At 35.1% G+C, this 23,288-nt stretch overlaps 1 protein-coding gene across 2 annotated transcripts; it reads left to right on the top strand.

Moving 5' to 3' along the window:
• Positions 1-13,586: 13,586 nt before the first annotated feature.
• On the top strand, positions 13,587-18,636 carry LOC149683512 (uncharacterized). 2 transcript variants are annotated; one of them, XR_016384167.1, is made up of 2 exons: positions 13,587-13,862; positions 14,751-14,876. XR_016384167.1 is itself a non-coding variant. In XM_089871263.1 (2 exons), exons 1-2 carry the CDS (start codon positions 13,693-13,695, stop codon positions 18,387-18,389), a joined length of 504 nt encoding a protein of 167 aa, XP_089727389.1. In that variant the 5' UTR covers positions 13,587-13,692; the 3' UTR covers positions 18,390-18,636. The 2 variants fall into 2 exon arrangements, 1 of the variants encoding a protein (XP_089727389.1); XM_089871263.1 differs by lacking the exon at positions 14,751-14,876 and adding an exon at positions 18,056-18,636.
• The last annotated feature ends 4,652 nt before the right edge of the window (positions 18,637-23,288 follow it).

Below are 23,288 nucleotides of genomic sequence, written 5' to 3'. Positions count from 1 at the left end.
GGCTTAGAGCATTGACGAGATTCCCGATGGTACATAAGACTCCCGGTCTCCACTCTCCCGTCAAAACTCAAACCCGAAAGCTCGCGCAGCTAAAATTCCCCTTAAATAGTAGACAAGACTCCCGTCTCCCTGGAAGCTGACGCGCCCCTTATTCTTCACAGCTGAAATCTACCCTTAGTAAATGGTCTCACTTAGGTCACAAAAATTATACTTAGCTTGAAAAATAAATATTTAAATCAAAGTAGAAAATTCAGTTAAGCAAAGGCTTAGAGCATTGACGTGACTGACGTCGGCAATGAAAATACGAAATTCTCGACGGTACATAAGACTCCCGGTCTCCATTCTCCCGTCAAAACTCAAATCCGAAAGCTCGCGCAGCTAAAATTCCTCTTAAATAGTAGACAAGACTCCCGTCTCCCTGGAAGCTGACGCGCCCCTAATTATTCACAGCTGTAATCTACCCTTAGTATATGGTCTCATTTAGATCACAAAAATTATACTTAGCTTGAAAAATTAATATTTAAATCAAGGTAGAAAATTCAGTTAAGCAAAGGCTTAGAGCATTGCCGTAATGCCGTCCGCACGCAGCCGACGCGCCGCGGCAATCTTCCCTTAGTTTATTCTCAGTATCATCTTAAACAGCCAACCCTATTTCCTGACAATATTTTAGAGAAGCAGCGCAATTGGCGGCTTTCCCGCCCAATATGGCATCCCTGCAAGCAAGCTGCAGACCGATGGCATCCCTGCAGGCTGCAGAAGGACCCCCCCCCGCAGCCGCGCTGCAGAACGACGCGCTCGAGGGAACGAGAAAATAACGTCGTCGTCCGAGGGATCAGCCACTGGCGTATTCTCCCGGTATTACCTCTTTGGATGTTTTAATGCCGTAAATTCGGGCGATATGCCTACAATCCGTTCTAATATTGAAATAAAAACTGTAAAAAGTAATCCCGCGTTATACGGCGTAATACGCTTCCCATCTTACACCCTCAGAAAGACTTTATTATAGAGAGGCTTCTCCCTCGTCCAATTTTCCCTATCTAGATTTGCCATCTAGATGTCGTGTGCAAAATAAAAACCAAAATGTTCTGATTCTTTGATAAAAAGGTTAAACACGATTCAAAATTAACCTATATGTGCAAGTTTCAGCCTTTGCTTTTATACACTCGTTATTTATATTATTTATAATATTTTTGGAATTTACTAACCTTGCAAGAATGTTTTGTCGATGACTTTGGAAAGTTCTTAAAATTTGCTAAAAATTTAGTAATATCAATAAATAAACATGGGTCTATCAAGTAAAATAACAGGTAAGAGTAAATTCATTACCTGTTTTCCTGGTTAAAATAGCGAACCGAAAAGTTATTTTCCCGAATCGTGGACAAGAGTTTGGTCCCTCAGGGGCGCACAGTTTCCCGCGAAAAAGTGAGAAAACTTGCCCTTACTTTCCTTTCTTAGAAATTCACTCTTTTTCCACTGCAATTCTTTCTTATCCGAGTCATCTTTAAGAATTGTTGAAAACCGGTCTAACACTCGCGTCCCAGACCCGTGCCCAATAGGCCATATCATAAAATATTTGGTCTTGAGCAACTTGTTGAGATGTTCCCGGAAATACGTCAAATAAAGCTACGCAGAAAAGCATCACATCCTTTGCAGGGGCCATAGTCCGTGCTAAGCCTTGTCGCTTGTCAGTTCTACTTCTAGTCTACCAGGGATTTTAGTCAACCTCCTAACCTAAACTGTGATATTTTTGATGGTGAAATTTAATTAAATGGATTTTGCAACTACAAAGATTTGATTTACGTTTAAAATGCAAGTAGTAGAAGAAGAAAGTTTCAAAAAGTAAGTTATTCACTAATCACTATCACACCAACAAGTGAATATATCCTACATTGTGGGTTGCATTTCCAGGTCTTCTTTGAAGAATTTAAAGAAGAAAGCAATAAATAGAAAATTTTCTTTGCCTAAGGGAAACTGGACAAAACAGCTGAAAGTTATGCCATCAAACTTTGATGAAGCTTGCATTTCAAAGCTTCATCACGATGCTTTAGCAAAAAAACACTTAATTCTCGGTTATCGAACGTTTAAGGCAAGTAAAGTTACGGAAGTTTTTTTAAGTCCAGGATCTCAAAAAGAGGCAGATTCAAATGTGTTTATAAAAAGTAAAGTTGAAGCCTCTTTTTCTATATCAACGAAGTACGATGTTGCGATTAAGCTGAACAGCGCTACAGGACAAGTTGATTTAGCATGGTGTGCTTGTAAAGCTGGCTGCGGGGGTGTTTGTAAACATGTGGGTTCAGTTTTGTGGTACATTTTGGACTGTGTTAGATTGGGCAAAACCTTTGTTCCCGACGATTTGTTGTGTACAGAAAAGGCTCGATCCTGGAATATTCCCACGGAAAATAAGAAACTTTCCAAACGATCTTTTGCGGAGTTAGAATTTGTCAAGCACACCCCTGCTAAATCAAGTGAAGCCCTTAAAGAAAGGCAAAGAAACCAGCAAAATTATCATGCTTTAGATGTCTATATGACTAATGAAGACTGAGGTTTGCGTAATAGAATAGAGTCAGTAACGGAAAGACTAAGAGTTGGAAAGCGACGAGTTTTTTTGTCTAATCCAAGAGGAGAATAATTTTGCACCAGTAGTTGGAAAAATACGTTCTCTTCAGCCAGAAGTTTGTTAACCAAAAAACATACCCATTGACACTCGAATTGCGCTCCCCGTCGATTTGCTTGTAATAGTGGATGATATAAAGGCTATTTGGCAGGAAGCATTTTTGAAAACTCAAGTTACTTTGAAATTGACATTGGATGTTGCAATAAATCTGGAGCTAGAAACCAGAGAGCAATCAAATTTGTCTTCTCTGGAAAAAAGAGCGAAAATGCAGGATCACTGTTTAAGAGATTGGTTTAATATGCAAACGCAAGAAGGGTGTTAATGAAACTTTTCTTAAATTGATTTTTAATGGGGCGGATTTATCTAAAAATAAGTATGTTCAACAAGGATTGTTAAATGAAGATCTTGCTACAAAGAAGTATGAAGCATTGTGACAAGGAAATAAAACCTGGAGAGTTGGCTTGTGCGTAAACCCTGCTATTCCAATGTTAGGCTCATCACCAGATAGGCTGGTGTTTGAGGGAAGTAGCGGCTTTGGCCTTTGGGAAATTAAAACATTGTCAAAGTGCATGGAAAAAGCTTTAAGCATTGATGCAGCTTTGGCAAATAAGGAAGCAACTTGCAAATTTCTAAAAAAAGACGAAAATGGAGAAGTGTTCCTGGATTTAAACCATAATTATTATTATCAAACACAAGGTCAGCTTGGTATTACGGTTCCTGGATTTAAACCATAATTATTATTATCAAACACAAGGTCAGCTTGGTATTACGGGTCTTCAATGGTGTGATCTACTTGTGGATTGTGGTGATGAACACCCATTATGTCTTCGAATTAAATTTGACAAGGGCTTCTTTTACGATAAAATAGTTACAAAGTTGTTAAAATTTTATGTTGAGCATGGAATTCAGTTCCTTCCTCAAAATCCTAGAAACTGTACCTAAAAAAATAACTCAGATTTAAAGAAATCAAAATCTGAAATAGTTTTGAAATCCAGTTTTAATAAAAAGAATGAAAATGCCAAAGATTTCATTAGTATTATTAAACTTTTTTGTTTCTATCTAACAATGGCTCATTACAAAAATTAACTAAATGTGTACATATTTTCCATATTTTGTTTAACTGATTATGCATGGTATTTGGGAAAATTGTACTCAATATGTTATATTCTTTCACCGCCCTGATAACTCTCTCAACATGAATGCGTACACTAGCTATCTCTCGCGTATACGCTTCTTCCTCGTGTGACAACTGAGCTTTATGGTTTAAAATAGGGGGAATATTTAGCTCTACTCCTTTCTCTCTTAGAATATCTGCAATCACGAAACCTCTATCGGCCATCACACAATCACCAGGTTCCAGAAGCTTCAATAAACCCGAGTCTTTGGTTAGTTCCACATCAGACATTCGATCAGGTACTAAATCTGATACGAAACTAATAAACCCATTTGGGGTTATGCCAATAATTCCCTTGGCAGTATTGTGAGTTTTATAAGAAGACCAAGTATCACTCTGGATTCTAAAATCGTTAGGTTTTTGTATAAATAATTCGGTGGCATCAATGATTACCCTCGTTTTAGCAAATTTTGATTTGAACTCTTCTGGCATGAAACTATCCACAGCTTGTCGTGATGGCCAAATTTTAAACATAGTTAGACGTTTCTCCAACAAATCCATAAAAGTATTACATATATTTGAGACTGTACTTTGCGCAATATTAAAGCGATAAGCCAAATCCTGCTCGAAGCCTCCATAATCCTAAAAATAATTAATCCATAAAAGATAATTCCATTGGGCGCCCAACAGTTTGACCCCCCGTCCTATCAAATTTTCTTTTGTAACCTTTGCCTCCATTGTACAATTTTAAATCCTTTAAATCTGGCTCAATCACACAATATATATCGTCAAAAACTTCTAAATTCTCGCAACCTGTGTAAAATTTAAGCATTGAAGGAGAACAGGCAATTTGTTTTAAGCAAAACCTAGGTTTTTCTGTATTTTTCTGCTCTAAAATATTAATTTTATTTTTATATTGAAAATTTAGAGCTCTAACTTCAGAAATAACTTTTGCAGACTCCGCTAACCCTTTCTCAAGCTCCTTAATTTTAAGCACTGCTTTCTTGAAGTTCATATTTTCTTCAACTAGAGTTTTGTTCAATGATTTAAGTTCTGTAATTTTTTTGGAGCTCTTCAATATTAGCCTCATTAATCTGGGTTTGAAGTTTTTTAACGGTGTGGGCTAAGGAGTTAAGATCTTGACCAAGGGAATAGTTATGATCTAAAGAACGAAAAAACCTAAATGAACATTATTATTCATTCCAAAAAACACACTCACACACACCACTTTTATTTTCTTGCAACCGAAGAGCTTGGTTCTCTTGATGTGAATGAACTTTGACTGTTTCTGTATCAATGTCATACGGAATAATTACTTCAATCACTCCAAATTCATCAGACAAGTCTCATTAGTTTTAGTGGGCTGGGTTTTTTTAATTCGAACCCTGATTATAACATAATTACCTGCGATTGCCAACGAACAAAGATTTGTAATAATGATAGAGTCAAAGAATATTGGTTGTTAATAAGGAAAAGGACATAATTTATAACATAATTGTTCAATTGGCGAATGAATGAGAAGAAAACGAACGACAGACTTGACTATGGGATCTCAGATCGTTTTACGGCGAACAGGGCACGAAGCGAGGCTTGGTCCATTTCTGTACATGTTAATGTTTTTGATAGGATCGTGACAACATCGTAAGATGTAGGTCTACGATGGGGTTGGTAGAAGAGGTAGAAGATTTGGTTGTTTTGAGATGACACAAAATCTGACGGTGTGGTATTTGCGAGGGTGTGTAGTGGCATCTGAAGATGATAGTGCTTAGGCTAAACATATTGGAAATTGTTTGCGATGAAAAAAGCTCTTGGAATAATTTCAAATTTAGTTTTGCCTGGACCTAGCTCGTACAGATGTTCGTTATTAAATATAATTTGCATTTTTTAAATTTTATTTGAATCTTCAGAATCAACTTTTACTGCTTGAACCGTTCACTAAGCCAAGAGTGACGTGAATATTTCTTCATTATTTCTGTTGAAAAGACCGCAGCGCCATCTTGTTATAAAATCCAGAACTAAAGAACCATTTTATAAAAATTGCAGGATGTTATAATTTTTCCGCTTTTTATAAAATAAATAAAGCTAAATCATATATTTTAAGTTGCTATCCCCCTAGAAGGACCTCCGAATTTTGATGATCGGTGCGTGAGTGACAAAATAAGTTAAATTTCACCTGTGATGTTTCGAAAAGTATATAGGGTAGGAACCTGAAACTTGGAAACTATAGCTAGGTTGAACAGTGCTCACGGCTAGCGAAATTTTAGTCTTTAACCTAAACACATCACGAAATTACAAATGACTTAATAGTGGCACGAGTTGCTTCGAGAAAAGGATGTCAGTGCTCGACTTGGCGAGGAGCACTGCCGATCTCCCAGATACTTCAGACTCGCTTACTAGCATTATAAAAAGCAAATACGTATTAAATAAATACTCCGAGCAAAACCTTACTAAACCTATTGATGATTATATTCTTATCACAAGGCTAACAGGGAAAAATAATGAAAAAAACCTTCGCTTATTTTCCAGTAACTGACGTTCTTAAGGATTTGTTATCACATGAAGATATTTGGCAGGAATACGTTAGGGAAAAGGTCATTGTGGGGGAACAATACGTGGCAGATTTTGATAATGAGAACATTTTTAAACGTCACCCTTTATTCTTTAAAGATCCACCACATTTAAGGCTTCACTTTTATTTAGATGAAGTTGAGCTAAATAAACCTTTCGGGGCCCAAAGAGGTTTATACACAGTTTTGATGCTGTATTTCATTATTGGCAAAATTTAGCCCAAATTTCTTAACAAACTCAGCACCATCAGTAAAATTCTTTGTATTAGGTATCCTTTTATAAAGAAATATGGCTATGAATTGGTTTTCCAACATCTTAAAATGAATTGAAACGTTTGCAAATAGACGAGTTCCCTTTAAAGGGTCAAACTATCCACGCTTCAATGGCTACATTGTCAGGAGATAATTTGTCAAGTCATGTTGTTGGTGATTTTAATAAAACCTTTACCTCGGGTGGAATTTGGCAACAGTGCATGATGTTGCATGGAAATATTTCTCTCTGTTTTGATGAAAATTACATGACAATAGGAACAGAAAAGAGATCGTACATAGCTATCACTCGCAACATGTTCGTGATAATCCAGATAAGCTAGAATTTATGGTGTAAATTGTCCATCACCATTTAAAGAGATACCACATTTTAAAATAACTGAGTCCTTACCGCCAGACATAATGCATGACTTTTTGAAGGTGTTGTATCATTGTTACTCCAGCTTTTAATAAGACACAAGGTAAAAATGAATCTCATAACACTTGACACATTGAATGGCATTATTCAAAGTTTTCCATACGGGGATTTGTATGTAAAAAATATTTAAAAATAAGCCAGTTCTCGTTTCCAAAATTTAGCTACTGGGCATGGAAATCTTGTTGGAACAGCAAGTCAAAAGAAGTGTCGTTTACATTTCATTCCTCTCATATTTGGGTCTTTTGTACCTAATGATAATGGCCTTTGGATTTTCCTTCTCAACTTAGTAGAAATTAGTGATATTATATGCGCTTCAGTAATAGACAAAACCAGCTACCTTCCATATCTCTATGATATAATTATTGATTTTTGTTAACTTTTAAAAAATATACCAGATTCTCATTTTATACCGAAGGTTCACTGCATGGTGCATTATGCACGACTCATTGATGAATATGGCCCGCTAGTTAGACTTTGGTGCATGAGATTCGAGGCCATGTATTAGCAAGGGGGGACTATCTCTCTCAAACTTTGGGATTTCTTCCGAAATTCGTCGCTCTGGAGCCTGCATGGGGTGAGTGACGTAGCTGAATGTCTAGGATTAGCTCCAAAACGTGTAAGGCGGGCTCATAGTATGTATGACTTTGTCTGTCTCTATTGAACTTAAGGACTTAAAAAGGGTGTTTGCTTCAACTGAGATATTAAAAGTGAATTGATACCTTACTATATAAAACACAACCTTGGATGTTTTAAAAATTTATTTGCTTCAACTGAGGTTTGCTATAACTATAGTTTGGTTAAAATGCATTTAAAAATTAGGATAACAAAATACCTTATTAAATTAAATAAAACACAACCATGGATGTTTTAAGAATTATTATTTAATTAACAAAACCCAATGTACATTCATTTCTTTAGCTTTTCCATTTTTTTTTTCTTTCTTTCTTTCTTGGGCATCCTCACTAGTTTTTATATTCAAATACTTCATTCTAATTAGCGTTCGCATTTTGATATAGGAGAAAATAATTTCTCTTGGATATTCTGAGAATAGTGGTACTAGTTTATCAGTTAAATTTTTGACAACCCCCTTTTCATTGCTAAGGAAGACGCTGTCAAACTTTTTGGGAGAGGACACTTGGGCGTGATATTTTAAAAAATAGTTTTCCATTTTTTTAGTGGCATTTAAAAACGTTTGCGCTGGTACAACTATACCACCATAACTCAGGCTCGATACCCATGATGGTTTACTATACATATGATCAATTAAATCATTTGACTTAGATTTGAGACTGATATCCGGGTATTTTTTGAAATATTTATTAGCCACCCAGCCAGCTAGATACTCCATCCCCCCTTTTCGTAGTCGTTTAAAATTAAATCATATTTCTCAACTAATGCCAGTTGTTTTTGTGGTGAACGAGAACAATTATGGCTTAAGTTCAAATTAGAAATTTCTCTTCCAAAAGTTGGTGTTAGAATTTTAGGATTTTTTTCCCAAAGGGTACTGGTTTGGTGTTCTAGACTCTACATTTTCATTAGGGCTATTAGTTTTTGTATCTACACTGAATATATCATCTATGTAATCAGTAATTTCAATATCATCCACAGTGATATCTGACTGAAACAGAACATCCGTAATAAAATACTGATCTGTAGTTTTTGAAACAGTGTTTGCGTGGGTTTGAACAATCCCAGGGTTTTTCCCTAATATGATCATCCTTATCCGAAACAAAGAATTGAGTGGAGTTGGATGATCATCTAATCCTCCCCTAGTCCTTAATTGGGAGAAGAAATTCTCTAGAAAATCTTGGTTTAATCTATGGGTTTGAATGTACTTAATACCATACTTCCTATTGAGATCATGCCAAAGATTTTGTAACGAGGTATTGGTTATAATGATTCCCTTTTGAAACACTTGCAGCGACTCATAAACTTTGATTGGGGTACTTGGTTTCTTTGGATTTGGTTTCTTTTTACATTTTAAGTTTTTCATTAATTTTGTCATTTTATTCAGGATTTCGTTTTGTTCTTCAAAACAAACCCCATAACCTGACTTAGAATTTGATGAATCATACTTGGCATAGCTGTTCATTACATCGAACCATACATTGACCATTTCAATAAATTCGGCTGTGGCATTATCAACCCCTGATCTCTTAATAGCTGTGGAAACGCTATGTGACATAAGTTCTGCAGCTAGTCTAACATTTTGCCGTTGTGTGTTTACGCATTCCAAATGCAATCTTGTTAACTTATGACAAATTTTCAGTTCCCCTTGTTTTTAAAAATTTCTTCTACAGGTTTTTTATTGATTTCTTCATTATATGGAAGGAAACCATTATCAATAAACCAATTGCGAATTAATTTCAAAAGATGTGGGGTGTCCGCGAAACAGTAAATTACATCTTCCTGAGCAGCTGGGTTCTCAAACCATGATTACCACCACCCATATCGTTTACGCATGCAACTACCCTAAATCCTGATTTACTTAATTCAATAATAACAGACGAAAGAACAGCTTTAGTAATTTTTTGGTCAAATCCTAAGTATATCGGCTGTTTCCAGCCACAAAAGAGACCACGGGCCGTAATTACTTGCAGTTGGCTTTGTGGTCCAATAATCTGATCACGCTTGACATCATATTCTCTTGTCGCTATTACTTTAACCTCATTAAATGTTAGCACGACTAGCTTCTCAAACGTTTTCATGTTTTTAGAATTCGCTTCCATTATGGTTAATACGTCGTGCAATATGACTTGGGTTAAGTCTAATTGCGACGCGTATCTTTTAAGGGTTGACAAGTGGGTTAATGGAAACCCTCATTTTTCCCTGTTCGGTACATCAGGGTCAAATTGGAAGGTATCAGGTGCTCCGTAAAATGCCCTTGGGTTGAGGTTTTGACTAGCTAGTGGCTGACCATTATTTGTACACGAGCCTCCTTGGTTTGAGACATCTACAGGGCTTGTAGTAACAGGAAATTTGGTAATATTGTTTGTAATATCTACTGTAGTCTCAGGTACAACTCTGTTCGTTACAGCATTTGCTTTCAAAGTTTTCGTGGGCATCAAATTCATTAGTTCGGCTTTAAGATCTCTTTGAAAATCCTTTACGTCAAAATGAACCGAACAGATCCTAGCGTATTTAGGGTTAAACTTAGATGAATTTGGGACGTTACATTTACTCAACCATAAATTTCTGAGGTTCTTTAAAAAAGTTTCAATTAGATTACACGATATCCCTAATAAAATAAATTTCATGATAAAATGTTTTATGAAAATGGAATTTTTGTTGAAAAACCTCAGATAAGTAATTTTTCATTTCAATAATTTATAGGAAATAAGTCCATTACCAGTAAAATCAGGAGATTGAATTAAATTCTTAGAAGTAGTAAAATACGGATTGTCTTTAAAATTCAATAGACAAAAAAAAATTAATAGCCGCACTTCAGTCAACAGGAAGAACTATTATGGTTTTTTTAGGCTTGGGCAAATCAAATTTATTTTATATTAAAAAACCCTCATTGTAGACAAAGACGGGAAAGTGTAAAGAATTTAATCAAATAATTGATGTTTTATAATCAAGTCTTTAATAGTTTTGATTTGAATATCTGGACTTCGGGCAGTTAATTTTCTACACTTATCTTTTACACTTTGCCGTCTTTGTCTACAATGACAGTTTTTATTTATTTAATATTGAACTTCGGAAGTTTCCTTTAAGCCCCGTTTTCATGAGAGCGAGGATAGGAGCAAGAGCGTGTTTTCAAACAGCGATATCGCTTCAAGATTTTAGCGAGACTTGGTTCCCGCTTGTACTTTCAGTTTTCATGAAAGCGACTTTTTATAAGCGCGATTTTCAAACATATTAAGCCTAAATAAAATGGCAGTTCTACGTCTATTGAAGACTCTACTCCTGAAAAAGAAACGTTTGCTTTTGCAAATATTGTTGAGTTTAAACAAAAATAAAAAGCGTACTTATTCAAAAAAGAGATGGTGGGTTCACCCAGTGTGACAAAACCAAAAAATCTTAGGGACATTTCGAAACTTTGGAAAGTAGTATCTCAAGTTTCATCGCAGAAAAAAACTATATGCTTTTCAAAGTTTCGATAAAAGGCTTCAAATACTAAATATTCCGAGGCTTCGCCTATAATTCCATTTTTATAGAGTGATTAAGTTAGCACAAAAAGGGTGGGAGTAATATTTTTTTAATCGTTGGAAAAGATGCAAACGATGGGGCAAAACCTAGGTGCTTTGTTCACTAACTTTACTAGGATGTACCCATAAAAATTCGATTTTCTATTGATCTTAGTAAAATCGCGTTTAACAAAGAGATAAATCGTAAGAGAACCTATTTCCCCGGGTTTGAAATTGGCATTAACATTACGGTAAGTTACCAGTTTATTCACGAAGACCACTAGTCAGATTCAAGGAAATTCCTATAGAATTTCAGATTTCTGGCTACTGGTGACAGCCTTCCATGAATGGCTTATGCCTTTAGAGTGGGAAAAACCACAGCAGTCAACATTATAAAGGAAACTTGAAACGTTTTGTGGGACTGTTTGCAGCCAAAATATCTAGCAGTAGAATTTGTATAAGAAAGTATCAGGCAATATATTCAGAACGAAAGACTTACAATAGATGCCAGATAGAAATATGTGGTCACGAGTTCCGGGCGATTTCGCCAAGGTATGGGATTTTCCACTGTGTTGTGGCGCAGTGGATGGCAAAAACGTAAGAATTCAACAACTTAACAACTCTGGAACGCAATTCTTCAATTACAAAGTAAAGAATACTGATTGGAACGTTGTAGTTTACTAAAGGCATTTGTCATGGATTATTTTAAAGGGCTTCAACTCTATAGTTCTTAAGGCGACCGTTGACGCTCAATATAAATTCTTAGTAGTTGATATTGGTGCTTTCGGTTCACACTCTAATGGCAATGTTTTTAAGTATTCGTTTTTTGTTCAAGAAGTGGAAGACGAATCTGTGAAATTTCCTTCGAAATCCGAGCTACCAAATTCTGACATTTTGGCACATCATGTACTGGTTGGGGATGAAGCCTTTCAATTAATGCCCAATTTTCTGCGTCCTTTCCCAGGCAAACCCCTATCGACTCAAAGATGAATTTTCAACTACTCAGAGCTAGGTATGAACTATAGTTAGAATTTTGAAGACAATATATACCAATAAGTAATTTTATTATCGGGGAAGAAACTAGGGATGCACCGATATGGGTCCAGCCGATATATCAAAAATTCGTAGCGGATATATCGGCCCATAAAAAAATAACATTTTCCCATGAATATCGTTTCCAATAGTACAATCAGAATTATATAGGACCATTTACGTTTTCACTTTGTTTTATTAGAGACACGTGTCACATCTCTTTCGTTTAATGTGGTACCGATACATATTTTAGCCTAATCCCCCTTCCTTAAAAATGGTGTGGTCTAAGTTAAATCCTTCCTTGGTTTTTAGTAAAAAATGCAGCTCCTTTCCTTGTTCAACATGAAGTAGCGTTATAAGCAAACTTAGGGACCACAAGTGAAAATATCAAGATTTAAATTAGTGACACCAAACGCATTAGAGAGCGTCAGTGTCGACTTCGATTGTCTGCGGGATGTATGGGAAACAACGGTAATTACTTTCTCATAGTCGTAAACAACGGCATTAAACTGAGATTTTGGAAAACCATGAATTTTTAAAGGCAAATTTTAAATTGTGGGCATAAATTTGTTCGATGTGTCTCAATTAGTATTCATTGAGTACTTTATTTCTTGTCATATTTTTCCCGGAAATATCGGTTTTACCGATATTGGCCGATACCGATACGAAAAAGACAGGCCGATATATCGGTGCATCCCTAGAAAAAACAGGCGTTGTAGTGAGAACGCATTTGGGATCCTAACAGCGAGATGGATAGTTTTTGAAAATTCTTTTAATATGAAACCTGAAAACGTTGAATGTGGCTTGTGTGATTTTACACTATCTCTTAATGACCGAGAAAACCTTTCAACAAGCAAAATCAAAGTCTATAGCTCTTTCAATAAATTTCTCTCTTCGTGGTTAACCCCCCTCCCCCCCGACACGAGAGAAGAGGGGAAACTTTGATAGAAAATTTCTGGCATAGCGCACCCGACCACGTGTTTCACCAGGCAAGCTGCTCACGCCACTGTCGGATAAAAAAAACGGTCGCGCCATGCCCAAAATCTAGTTTTTAACGGGTTCTTCTTTGGGAAACCGATGAAAACATATATTTTTATTTGAAAATATGTAGCTATTGCTTTCAGGAATGAAATAGATATTTCCACTAACACGGTTGCACGACTTAAGTCTGTGCTTGAAGTTTACATATTTCAAGTTTCTCTTCAATATCTCACTCCAGAATGAGAAGCAGACGACGCGTTCTTCAAAAGCACAAAGATAAATAGGTTGTTTATTCTGCCACGAAGCTGCATCTCCTGCCCTCGCGTAAGATCTTTACTCCTACTTGAAACTTTGATAGAAGCATCTATTTCCCGGACGGTTTTTGTGAATACGTTGACAGAAACGAAAACCTTGTCAGAGGAATTGAAAATGAAAACCTGACGCATCACTCCAACCAAGGTTACTCTAGAAAAATACACTATTAGGTTGGAGCATTCCCGCTTCTTTAAAAACAGCAAAATCCTGGTTTTACGAAGGGGGGGCGGATAGACTTCATTTCCCGATTTATGACGTCAAACGTGGGCAAGCAACAAGAGTCGCGTTCTCTTTCCCTCTCTCCCCGAGTCCCCGGAGCTGAAGCTTTATTTTTCGTTTGGCCGAGGGTTGAAGAGTCGAACGGTTGCCGACAAGACAAGGCCCGCCATTTGTGTATGGTTTTTTTTTTAATTTCTCAGCGGTAAGTTCATTTTATGTTTCAAATATACCATTATTAAAATAGTTCAGTCGATATTTAAACAAACTAAGGTTATCGAGAATGTTTATAATCCGAAGAGGGGGTTATAATGTACTCTGCTGATAGGGTAGACAAAACCGTAAGAATTGCCCCTGCTCTTCCAAACTTAATAAATCATATACCAAATGAAAGCTTACGCTTCCTCTATTCATTGCACACCATTATAGTGAGCGCAAACAATAATTAACATTAAAAAACTAATTATATATATAGCAGTGCCAAAGGCTTTGCCGGGACTCGCTGTGATGATACGCGCAGCGGCGCCGCACTTAACCAAACCAAACCAAACCTAACCTTTGTGTAAATTATGTAAAAATAAAATAATTTACGCGGAATGAATTTTGTTAAAATTAGTAAAAAAAATTACCTTAAATCATAAATTTTAGGCTAGGTTTGAGGAAGGCGTAAGCTTTCATTTGGTATATGATTTATTAAGTTTGGAAGAGCAGGGGCTATTCTTGAATTTTGCCACTGGAATTTAAATGAGCGGCTAAATGTGCGCCGTTTTGTTATTATCAAGTTAAATCAACTGAATAAATTTCCCCCTTTTCCAAAATTGTATGTTTTACTTCAATATATTGCTACATTTTCTAAATAATTGCTAGTTAGCTTGTTTATTGCCACCTTTTTCAAAATATTGTTATTTTAGTTTCTATCTATCCTAAAAAGAGGCGCACTTTTAGCTACTCGTGAATTTAACAGCAGAATGTACAGTATAATCTATCTTTAATGCACGATCAAGTAAACGCAAACAGTTTATGTTATTTCTTTCTTTTGATAATATCAGGTAATATAGTAATTTAATTAATTTATTTATTTATTTTTGCAAAGGTGACTGTGATAAAACTATTATTATGCCTGGAATGTGCTGCTGCGTGCCAGGATGTAAAAATGGAATTGCAAAAACGAAAAGTAAAGGCGTATCTTATCATTGTTTTCCAAAGGATGAAAATGTTCAAAATTTTTGGCTCCTAAAATGTTCGTGTTCAGTTTCAAATTTCAAAACTCAAAGAATCTGTTCAGATCATTTCACTGCCGATGATTATGAAGACAATAGGCTTAAAGCTGAACTTCTCAAAATTAAAACCCGCAAGTATTTAAAGAAAACAGCGGTTCCTAGTCAAAATATGCCAGAATGTCAATCCATAATGGAAACAAATTCTGACAAAACTCTGTCACGCAACCAATTCCAACCAATAACTGAGCAATTCCACTCATTTTGTAATATAAATAGCCAAACTAAAGTAAAGAACAATCAATCCAGTCGTAATAGAATTCCTAGTTTTACTGAAACTAATGAAGATGCTAATATTATCACGACAAAAGAAGTTCCTAATGTTATCACGACCAAAGAAGTTCCTAATGTTATCACGACCAAAGAAGTTACTAATAGTATCACTACCAACACAGTTCCTAATGTTATCAGGACCAAAGAAGTTCCTAATGTTATCACGACCAAAGAAGTTACTAATAGTATCACTACCAACACAGTTCCTAATGTTATCACGACCAAAGAAGTTCCTAATATTGTCATCACCAACACAGTTCCTAGTAGTAACATAGAGAATGAATTTTCTGATATTTTGAATTGTAACCAAGGTTTTGGTGCTTTGAATAATGATAAATCTATGCTTACTTGTAAACCTAACAACTCACATATCAATGATTCTGAGTTATCGTCTAAATTGAACAGTTTGATCACCGATTCTCATTTATTCAGTCTAAATAACCTGAAGAACTTAACAAGTGATACAAGTTTTTCAAACCTGAATAACTCAAAAGATGATGCAAGTTTTTCTTCAAACCTGAATAACTCCAGAGATGATGCTAGTTTTTCTTCAAACCTGAATAACTCCAGAGATGATGCTAGTTTTTCTTCAAGCCTGAATAACTCAAAAGATGATGCGAGTTTTTCTTCAAACCTGAATAACTCAAAAGATGATGCGAGTTTTTCTTCAAACCTGAATAACTCTAGAGATGATGCTAGTTTTTCTTCAAACCTGAATAACTCAAGAGATGATGCGAGTTTTTCTTCATACCTAAATAACTCAAGAGATGATATAAGTATATTTTCAAGCGTGAACACGTCAACGGCTGATACGAGTATCTCTTCAACCGTTAACACCTCAACGGCTGATACAAGTGTATCTGCAAACCCAAGTAACTCTGCTATCAATAAGAAACCGACTGATAATGAATTAGAGACCTTTAACACAACAGCAAGGTGGAAGCAAATGGAGCTCAATCTCAAGGAAGCATTAGAAAAACAGCAAAAACTTGGAACTCGTTGCAAAGCATATGAAAAGTCTTATAGCCGTTTAAAAAAGCAGCTAATCAAATCTAAGAACAAAAACTCTGTTTTAACAACCCGTACAGCAATTCAAAGAATTTCCAGCGCTAATTTGAAAAAAGATGTGAAACGACTTAAAAAAGAAAAATCAAAATTCGAAAATCTCTATCACCAAAGCCAATCTATTTTACACCGAATTTTCTCCAAGAGTCAAATAAAGATGCTAAGTTGGAAGAAAAAAGTCTACTGGAGTAACGAAGATTTAGCTAACGCGTTCACTCTTCGTTACCTTAGTAAAAGAGCGTATATATACATTAGGGAAAAAAGAGGTATACCATTGCCACATTTAGCAACGCTAAAAAGATACGCTTCAAAATTGGATCTCAGTAGTGGTATCCTCACTGACCTGATAAATCTTATGGCTGTAAGAGCTAAAAGTTTGCCACAATTAGAAAAGCTTATTGTGATAACCTTTGATGAAGTCAAAATACGTTCAGTTTTTGAATATGATTCCAGGCACGATCAGATATTGGGTAGATATAACCAACTTCAAGTAATTATGGCTAGAAGTCTTTTTTCAACATGGAAGCAACCCATTTATTTGGGGTTCGATCAAAAAATGACAAAAGCAATACTATTTGAAGTTACAACTGAACTACATAAAGCAGGTTTTAATGTTGTTGCTTGCGTTAATGATATGGGGGGCGGAAACATTAGTTTGTGGAACTCCCTCGGGATCTCTGTGCATAAGACATGGTTTCAAAATCCAGCTATTCCTAACGATGCAATTTTTGTATTTGCTGATGCACCGCATCTGCTCAAATTAATTAGAAATTGGTTAATTGATACTGGGTTCCTTATTGACCAAAGAAATATTGACATTCAGCCAGTTATTGCTCTTTTGAGATTAGACTGCAATGAATTAAAATCATGTCCAAAGCTTACTAAACATCACGTTGACTGTGTTAAAACAGAAAGGCAAAATGTAAGAGCCGCAGCTGAGCTGCTGTCTCACTCTGTTTCCGCAGCTATAAGAAGACTAGGAAATTCCAAAAAACTACAGTCTTATTTAGATCTGGCTAATTTCATTGACACAGTCGATTGCTGGTTTGATATTTTCAACAGTTACAAGAAAACCGATAAAAAAGAAATGAAATGCGGCTTTGGAATACACATTCAAAAGCAGTCAAAAGCTTTAGAGAAAATGATGAAAATGGTAAACTCAATGAGATGTGTTGGCAAGTCCCAAAACGCCCTTCAAATGTTCCAAAAAGGAATAATTATATCTATAAATTCCTTAATCAACCTTTATCATGAATTAAGAAGAAAATACGACAACAAATATTTGCTCACCCACCGTTTGAACCAAGATTGCTTGGAAAATTTTTTTCTCACAGTTGAGAACCCGTGGAGGTCTCGATGACCACCCAACGCCTTTGAATGCCATTTACAGAGTGCGAATGATAATGTTGGGAAAAAATCCAGGGGTTGTTCAAGGGAACTCTAACACGGTTTCTCAAGGAGCGGAAGAATATTTCATTACAGATATTTTAAAAAATGCTTTTGACGATAAAGATCTTAATGAAATAAACGATGACTGGGAAGTTGCCAGTGAAATTGATATTCTTGAAACAAGTGAAAATGAGAACTTAAACCCTTGCGCATCACCCCCCAAAAAGAGTATTAAATTGGGTTGCTTACAATCATCAAAACCAAAAGAAATTGGAGAGTTTGAAGAAGGGGGAATGGAATATCTATCTGGTTGGGTAGCTAGGAAATACTATGAGAAATATCCCGATTTAGATCTGAAATGCGAAAGTAATTTTACATTTGAGCACAATTACAGTTTACCATCATGGGTTTCGCAACTGTCTCTTAACCACTTAGTGAAACCAAGTACGGAATTTTTAAATGAAGCTAAGATCTATGAATCTTTTTTTCTTGTGGCACACGAAAATGAAATGGTTAATAAGGGTTTAAGTAATGAAAGGGGAATAGTTCAATCTGTTGTTGAGAAAATCTTGAGAGATGGAGCGTGTTTATATCCCTCTGATGTTATTCATTCATTTATACGAATGAGAACTATCATAAGGATGAACTATTTAAATCAATTACACCAAGAAGAATTAAAAGAAAAAAATAGAGCAAGAGCTAAAAAAATTAAAAAAATATTAACATGAGTTATTTTTCTTATTTTGAAAAACGGGTAAAACAAGTCGATAGAAATGATAAATTACTGTGATTATTTTTCATTTGTATAAGCTACACTTTAAAATTGATAAAAATCTATGTGATGTTCAAAATTGATAAAAATGTATGTGATGTTCAAAATTGATAAAAATGTATGTGATGTTCAAAATTGATAAAAATGTATGTGATGTTCAAAATTGATAAAAATGTATGTGATGTTCAAAATTGATAAAAATGTATGTGATGTTCAAAATTGATAAAAATGTATGTGATGTTCAAAATTGATAAAAATGTATGTGATGTTCAAAATTGATAAAAATGTATGTGATGTTCAAAATTGATAAAAATGTATGTGATGTTCAAAATTGATAAAAATGTATGTGATGTTCAAAATTGATAAAAATGTATGTGATGTTCAAAATTGATAAAAATGTATGTGATGTTCAAAATTGATAAAAATGTATGTGATGTTCAAAATTGATAAAAATGTATGTGATGTTCAAAATTGATAAAAATGTATGTGATGTTCAAAATTGATAAAAATCTAATTGATGATTATAAATTTTTGGTCAAACTCTTAAACGTTTCTATTTTAAGGAAATGACTTTAATTTCAATTTGTTTAAAATTAATAAATAAGTGATTAGTGATACTTGGAACATTCATCTTCCATCTTTGAGAAAAATACCTAATTTTTGAATATTATTATTCCCTTAAACCCTATATTTTTTAACCTGTCCTAAATTATTTAATTAATTATTATTTTAATTAAGTTCCTCTTTTCAAAGTAAAGTACAATTTATATATTTTTTTGAGATTTTTCTACGTAGTTTAAGCCAAAATAGTATTATATTTGCAAATTTTTATTCCTATATTGACCTGTAAAAACACAATTTTCTCCTATAAAATCCTATTCTTCCTTCACATTTTCTTCTTCTTAGTTATACAGTGAGAATGATGTTCCTTAATCCGTATATACCCGTTTTATTTAAATCCGTATTAAATTTAGTGACATCATATTATGAAGAATAGTGTGTATTTTTCTCGACAAACCTCGACTATGAAGAACTAAACCAGTATTTTCTTATTATGCATCTGACAGACATGTTCTTGGAAAAATAAGCCTCCCAAAAAATGCGAGTCTATACGAACTTGGCCCACGTTTGACGTCACCTCCATGGAAAAAATTTCTCTCCAGGCGCGATCCAAAAAATCTCAAAATCTCGTTCTTAGCATGCGCCCCCCTTGCACTCCAACGCGTTTGAAAACCAACCGCCCTCTGCAAGTGTTTGGCATGGAACTTCTCAAACGAGGCAGCAGAAAACCGATTTTTATTTACAAGATATTTCAATAGCGATGAAGGTGCCGTCCCTTGGTAGTGGAAATTGCCCGGAGTTCAGAGCTCTTATGTCCCCAGTGGTGTTGATTAAAATAGCGAGGCTTTTTCGAATATACTTTATTGCGACTAGTTTTTAAACTAAATGAACATATAATACTTAAAAATCCAATTTCAATTAATTTTTGCCATCTGCGTAGTCATTAATTAGCTGAATGACTGCCAATTCACACTTCCTTTTCTTATAAGAAGTGAAATCAGCCATAAGGCTGGTAATATACGATGCAAAATACGATTGCTCCTCCTTCAAAGAAGTGCTTATTTCACTAAAATTAAAAGATTCAATTTTTTTTTAAGATTTTTCATGTTCAAAAATTTTCATACTTGTTGATTTTCGTAATTTTATTAAGAACAGTTTCTTCAAAGGCATTTCGAAGCTTCTGTTTTTTTATGGTGGTTTAGAAGAGACTTTGGAGACGGAAATATCTTTTCGCTTATGGTTATCCGGCGTGTCTTCTATATCTATATTTTCGGTTCTAGTACTGGAACTTGGTTCGCCTAGAACATATTCTTCACCATCGAGTTCGAATACCTGAATTAACTTTAATTAGATAAAGTGCTGAGATTTCTATTGAATTTCTTCTACCGGATGGACATTGTTTACTTCTTCGGTGTTATTTCCTTTGTTTGTCGCACCCTGGGATTCCTTTTCTATCTGAATATCCGCTTTTCTTTGGTAGTTACTTGTAGTACTGAAATATTACCGTGTTTAGCCACCACATTTTACAACTAACTTCATATTTTTGCTTACTCTCGTCGGGCAACAATGTCTTTTACAGGGTTCGTACGGAACCTGGATATCCTGGATAACCTGGATAAGTCAGGGATATGGAAAATAGGGGAAAAAGTCAGGGATAAGTCAGGGATTTAAAACATTTCCCTAAAAAGTCAGGGATATGTCAGGGATTTTGTTTGACATATCAAACCATTCTTCATGCAATGCTAAATATGAGCCAGGTGTGATGAAGTTGGCTCTGGTAAACACGTTAAAATGGTCAGGGATATAGGCAACATTTGGTCAGGGATAACCTGGAAAAGTCAGGGATTTTCAATTTAAAAATTTCGTACGAACCCTGTTTTAAAAATAAAAGATTTTGGAAGTTAGTCCATTTGATGATATCGAAAGATTCTTCTTCAAATCCTTGCCCACTACGTGTAGCAGTATGAACGTTGTAAATATTTCTAAATTGATCCACCAAATGTTTCCACAATTTCTTCAATTCTTCTTCTATTTCAACATAATATCGATGATTATATTAATTTTCAAAATAGGAATATTATATACATTTAACATAGTGGGTAGATTAATTTCTTCCTCGATTTTATTCCACAAACATTCTGTCAAGTCCTTGTTACGATATGCCACCAATCGTTTGTTCCTAATGGCTTCACGTCTCTTAACGCAATCAATTAGCCTCTCCTTTTTTTCAATTTCAATTTTCCTTGCCTCCTTCTTTGCCTTTTTAATTCGTTCAATTGAGCTTTCGTAGGCATTTTTTCCCGACAGATTTTGAAATTTAATTTACAAATAAAGCTAAGCCTAACGTATCGAAATAATTTTTGAAAAGTTAAGCCTAACGTTAAAAATCTTCTCTATACTGCACGCGGGCAAAGAGAAAATAGTACTGCTGCGAGCTTAAATATTTAGTTTGAAAAATTAGGCCTAATGTGGGTAAATAATTTAAAAAAAGCGCGTGACAATTTTTATTCAGTTTTATTGGCTGATTAACTTGTGACGTAGAGGAATGTTATAAAAATCGCTGAAGCGAGAGCGAAGAAATCAAAACCAGACAGACGTTTGCGATATCGCTAAAATCGATCTCGCAGGCTCTTTCTCGCTATTGTCTCAAAGTTCTCGCAAACATGAAAACAGGCGAGAAAAATTCTCGCGCGATTTTTTAAGGTTTTTTTTCTTGCAAATCGCTCTCATGAAAATGGGGCTTTATGACTCCCGGCTAAAGCTGATGTACGTCTCTGTGTTAGATGTAATTCAATCAGTCCTCCTGTCTTTTTGAATTAAAATGCGTTGCATATTAAGATGTGCATCTTACCTATTTTTAAAATTACATTAGTTAAAGTATTTAATTTTATCACACGCAGACTTTCTTTGACAAATTATCATACGCAACATACCTTGGCAAATTATCATACGCAAAATTACCTTGACAAATTCTGCATTAAAATTGGTATAAATGGGACACTTTGAATTTGTAAATTACAGTCAAAGTAAGCCATTCCACGAAATTGTCCTAGAGTGAAAAACCAACATAATTTGTAAATATTCTACATGAGTCTAGAGTTTTCTAAGATAACTTCCTGAAAAATGAACATACCTGAAAAATGACAATGCACTGTTAGAAAAAACCGACCAGAACTCATCCAAGTTTGGGCTCTTCCGACCAAAGGTGGCCAGATCCCAAAATGGTCTGCCAAGTTTGTACGAGTCTTACCAAATTTGCGCATATCCCAAAAGGGCATACCAAGTTAGCACGTCTTTGACCTAAGTTGCACAAATCCAAAAATGGCGTACCAAATTTACACACTTTTGACCAAAGTTGCACAAATCATAAATTAACACGCCAAATTTGCACACTACTGACAAATTTTGGCCAGGGAATCAAATGACCTGTCAAGTGTGCATTAAGATTCCACGGATCGTGATTACTCTAAGAAAAAAGCATTCAATGGGTATTCAAACTTGAAAGCAATTGTTCATTCTTGAACAGTTTGGAAATATTAGGCGTTCAATTGCGAAAGGTGTGCAGAATCATACAAGATAGCATTGAAGGTGTTCAATCCTGACAGATTGCCTAAAACGTTATGAAGTTCATTGACAAAACCTTCATTAAAAATCCAATTTTATCCGATAATATCTCAACAATTTACTGTAAAATGCTTATTTATCCTAAATTAAATATAAATTGGTCTTTACAAACATCATTTTAAAATAGTATGAAAGGAAATGTCAAGGATTATTGCGTATTTCACCCTTCCGTTATATTTATATAAGACTTTAAATTGAAAATGTAATTATTTGCTAGTCCATTATTAACGGAGGAAAAAGACAATAACCACATTCGTCAAGTGCACTACCAGGAGGGTAGTTACTACTTTTCGTTAACCGTTCAAGACGTGGGAGTACGTTCTAGCGGAATCTCCCCATTTTGTTTCCCTTTGATTGGGAATTCGCTACAATGGAATGAACATTAATATCTAAGGTTGGAATTATAAGAGATAAAATGGTTCGCTGAACTATTCAAAACTGTCACTATAAGCTTTCCAAATTGTCATTTATACAATGCAAAATTGACACATTATGTGTGCCAAATTGTCAACTATACTGTTCAATTTTTCATTCCCAAGAAGAAATCCTACCACACACAGTGTTCAACAATGAGCATGAAAGTTCTCAACGTTGGACAGCGTTTTGGTGTCAATTTTGGTACCTGTATTTACTGTTCAAAACTGAACCCAAAAGTGTGCTCCCAGTGTGT

This window comes from Phalangium opilio, unplaced genomic scaffold, assembly GCF_054372755.1.
Source record: "Phalangium opilio isolate 3A_F unplaced genomic scaffold, DU_Popi_V2 ptg000037l_1, whole genome shotgun sequence".
Lineage (NCBI taxonomy): Eukaryota > Metazoa > Arthropoda > Arachnida > Opiliones > Phalangiidae > Phalangium > Phalangium opilio.
This window is presented reverse-complemented; position numbering and strand designations above follow the sequence as displayed.

Coding starts and splice junctions, on each gene's coding strand:
- LOC149683512 (XM_089871263.1), top strand. CDS start 13,693: ATGACGTCAAACGTGGGCAAGCAACAAGAGTCGCGTTCTCTTTCCCTC. Junction 13,863..18,055: donor TTTTTTTTAATTTCTCAGCG/GTAAGTTCATTT, acceptor GCACAATTACAG/TTTACCATCATGGGTTTCGC.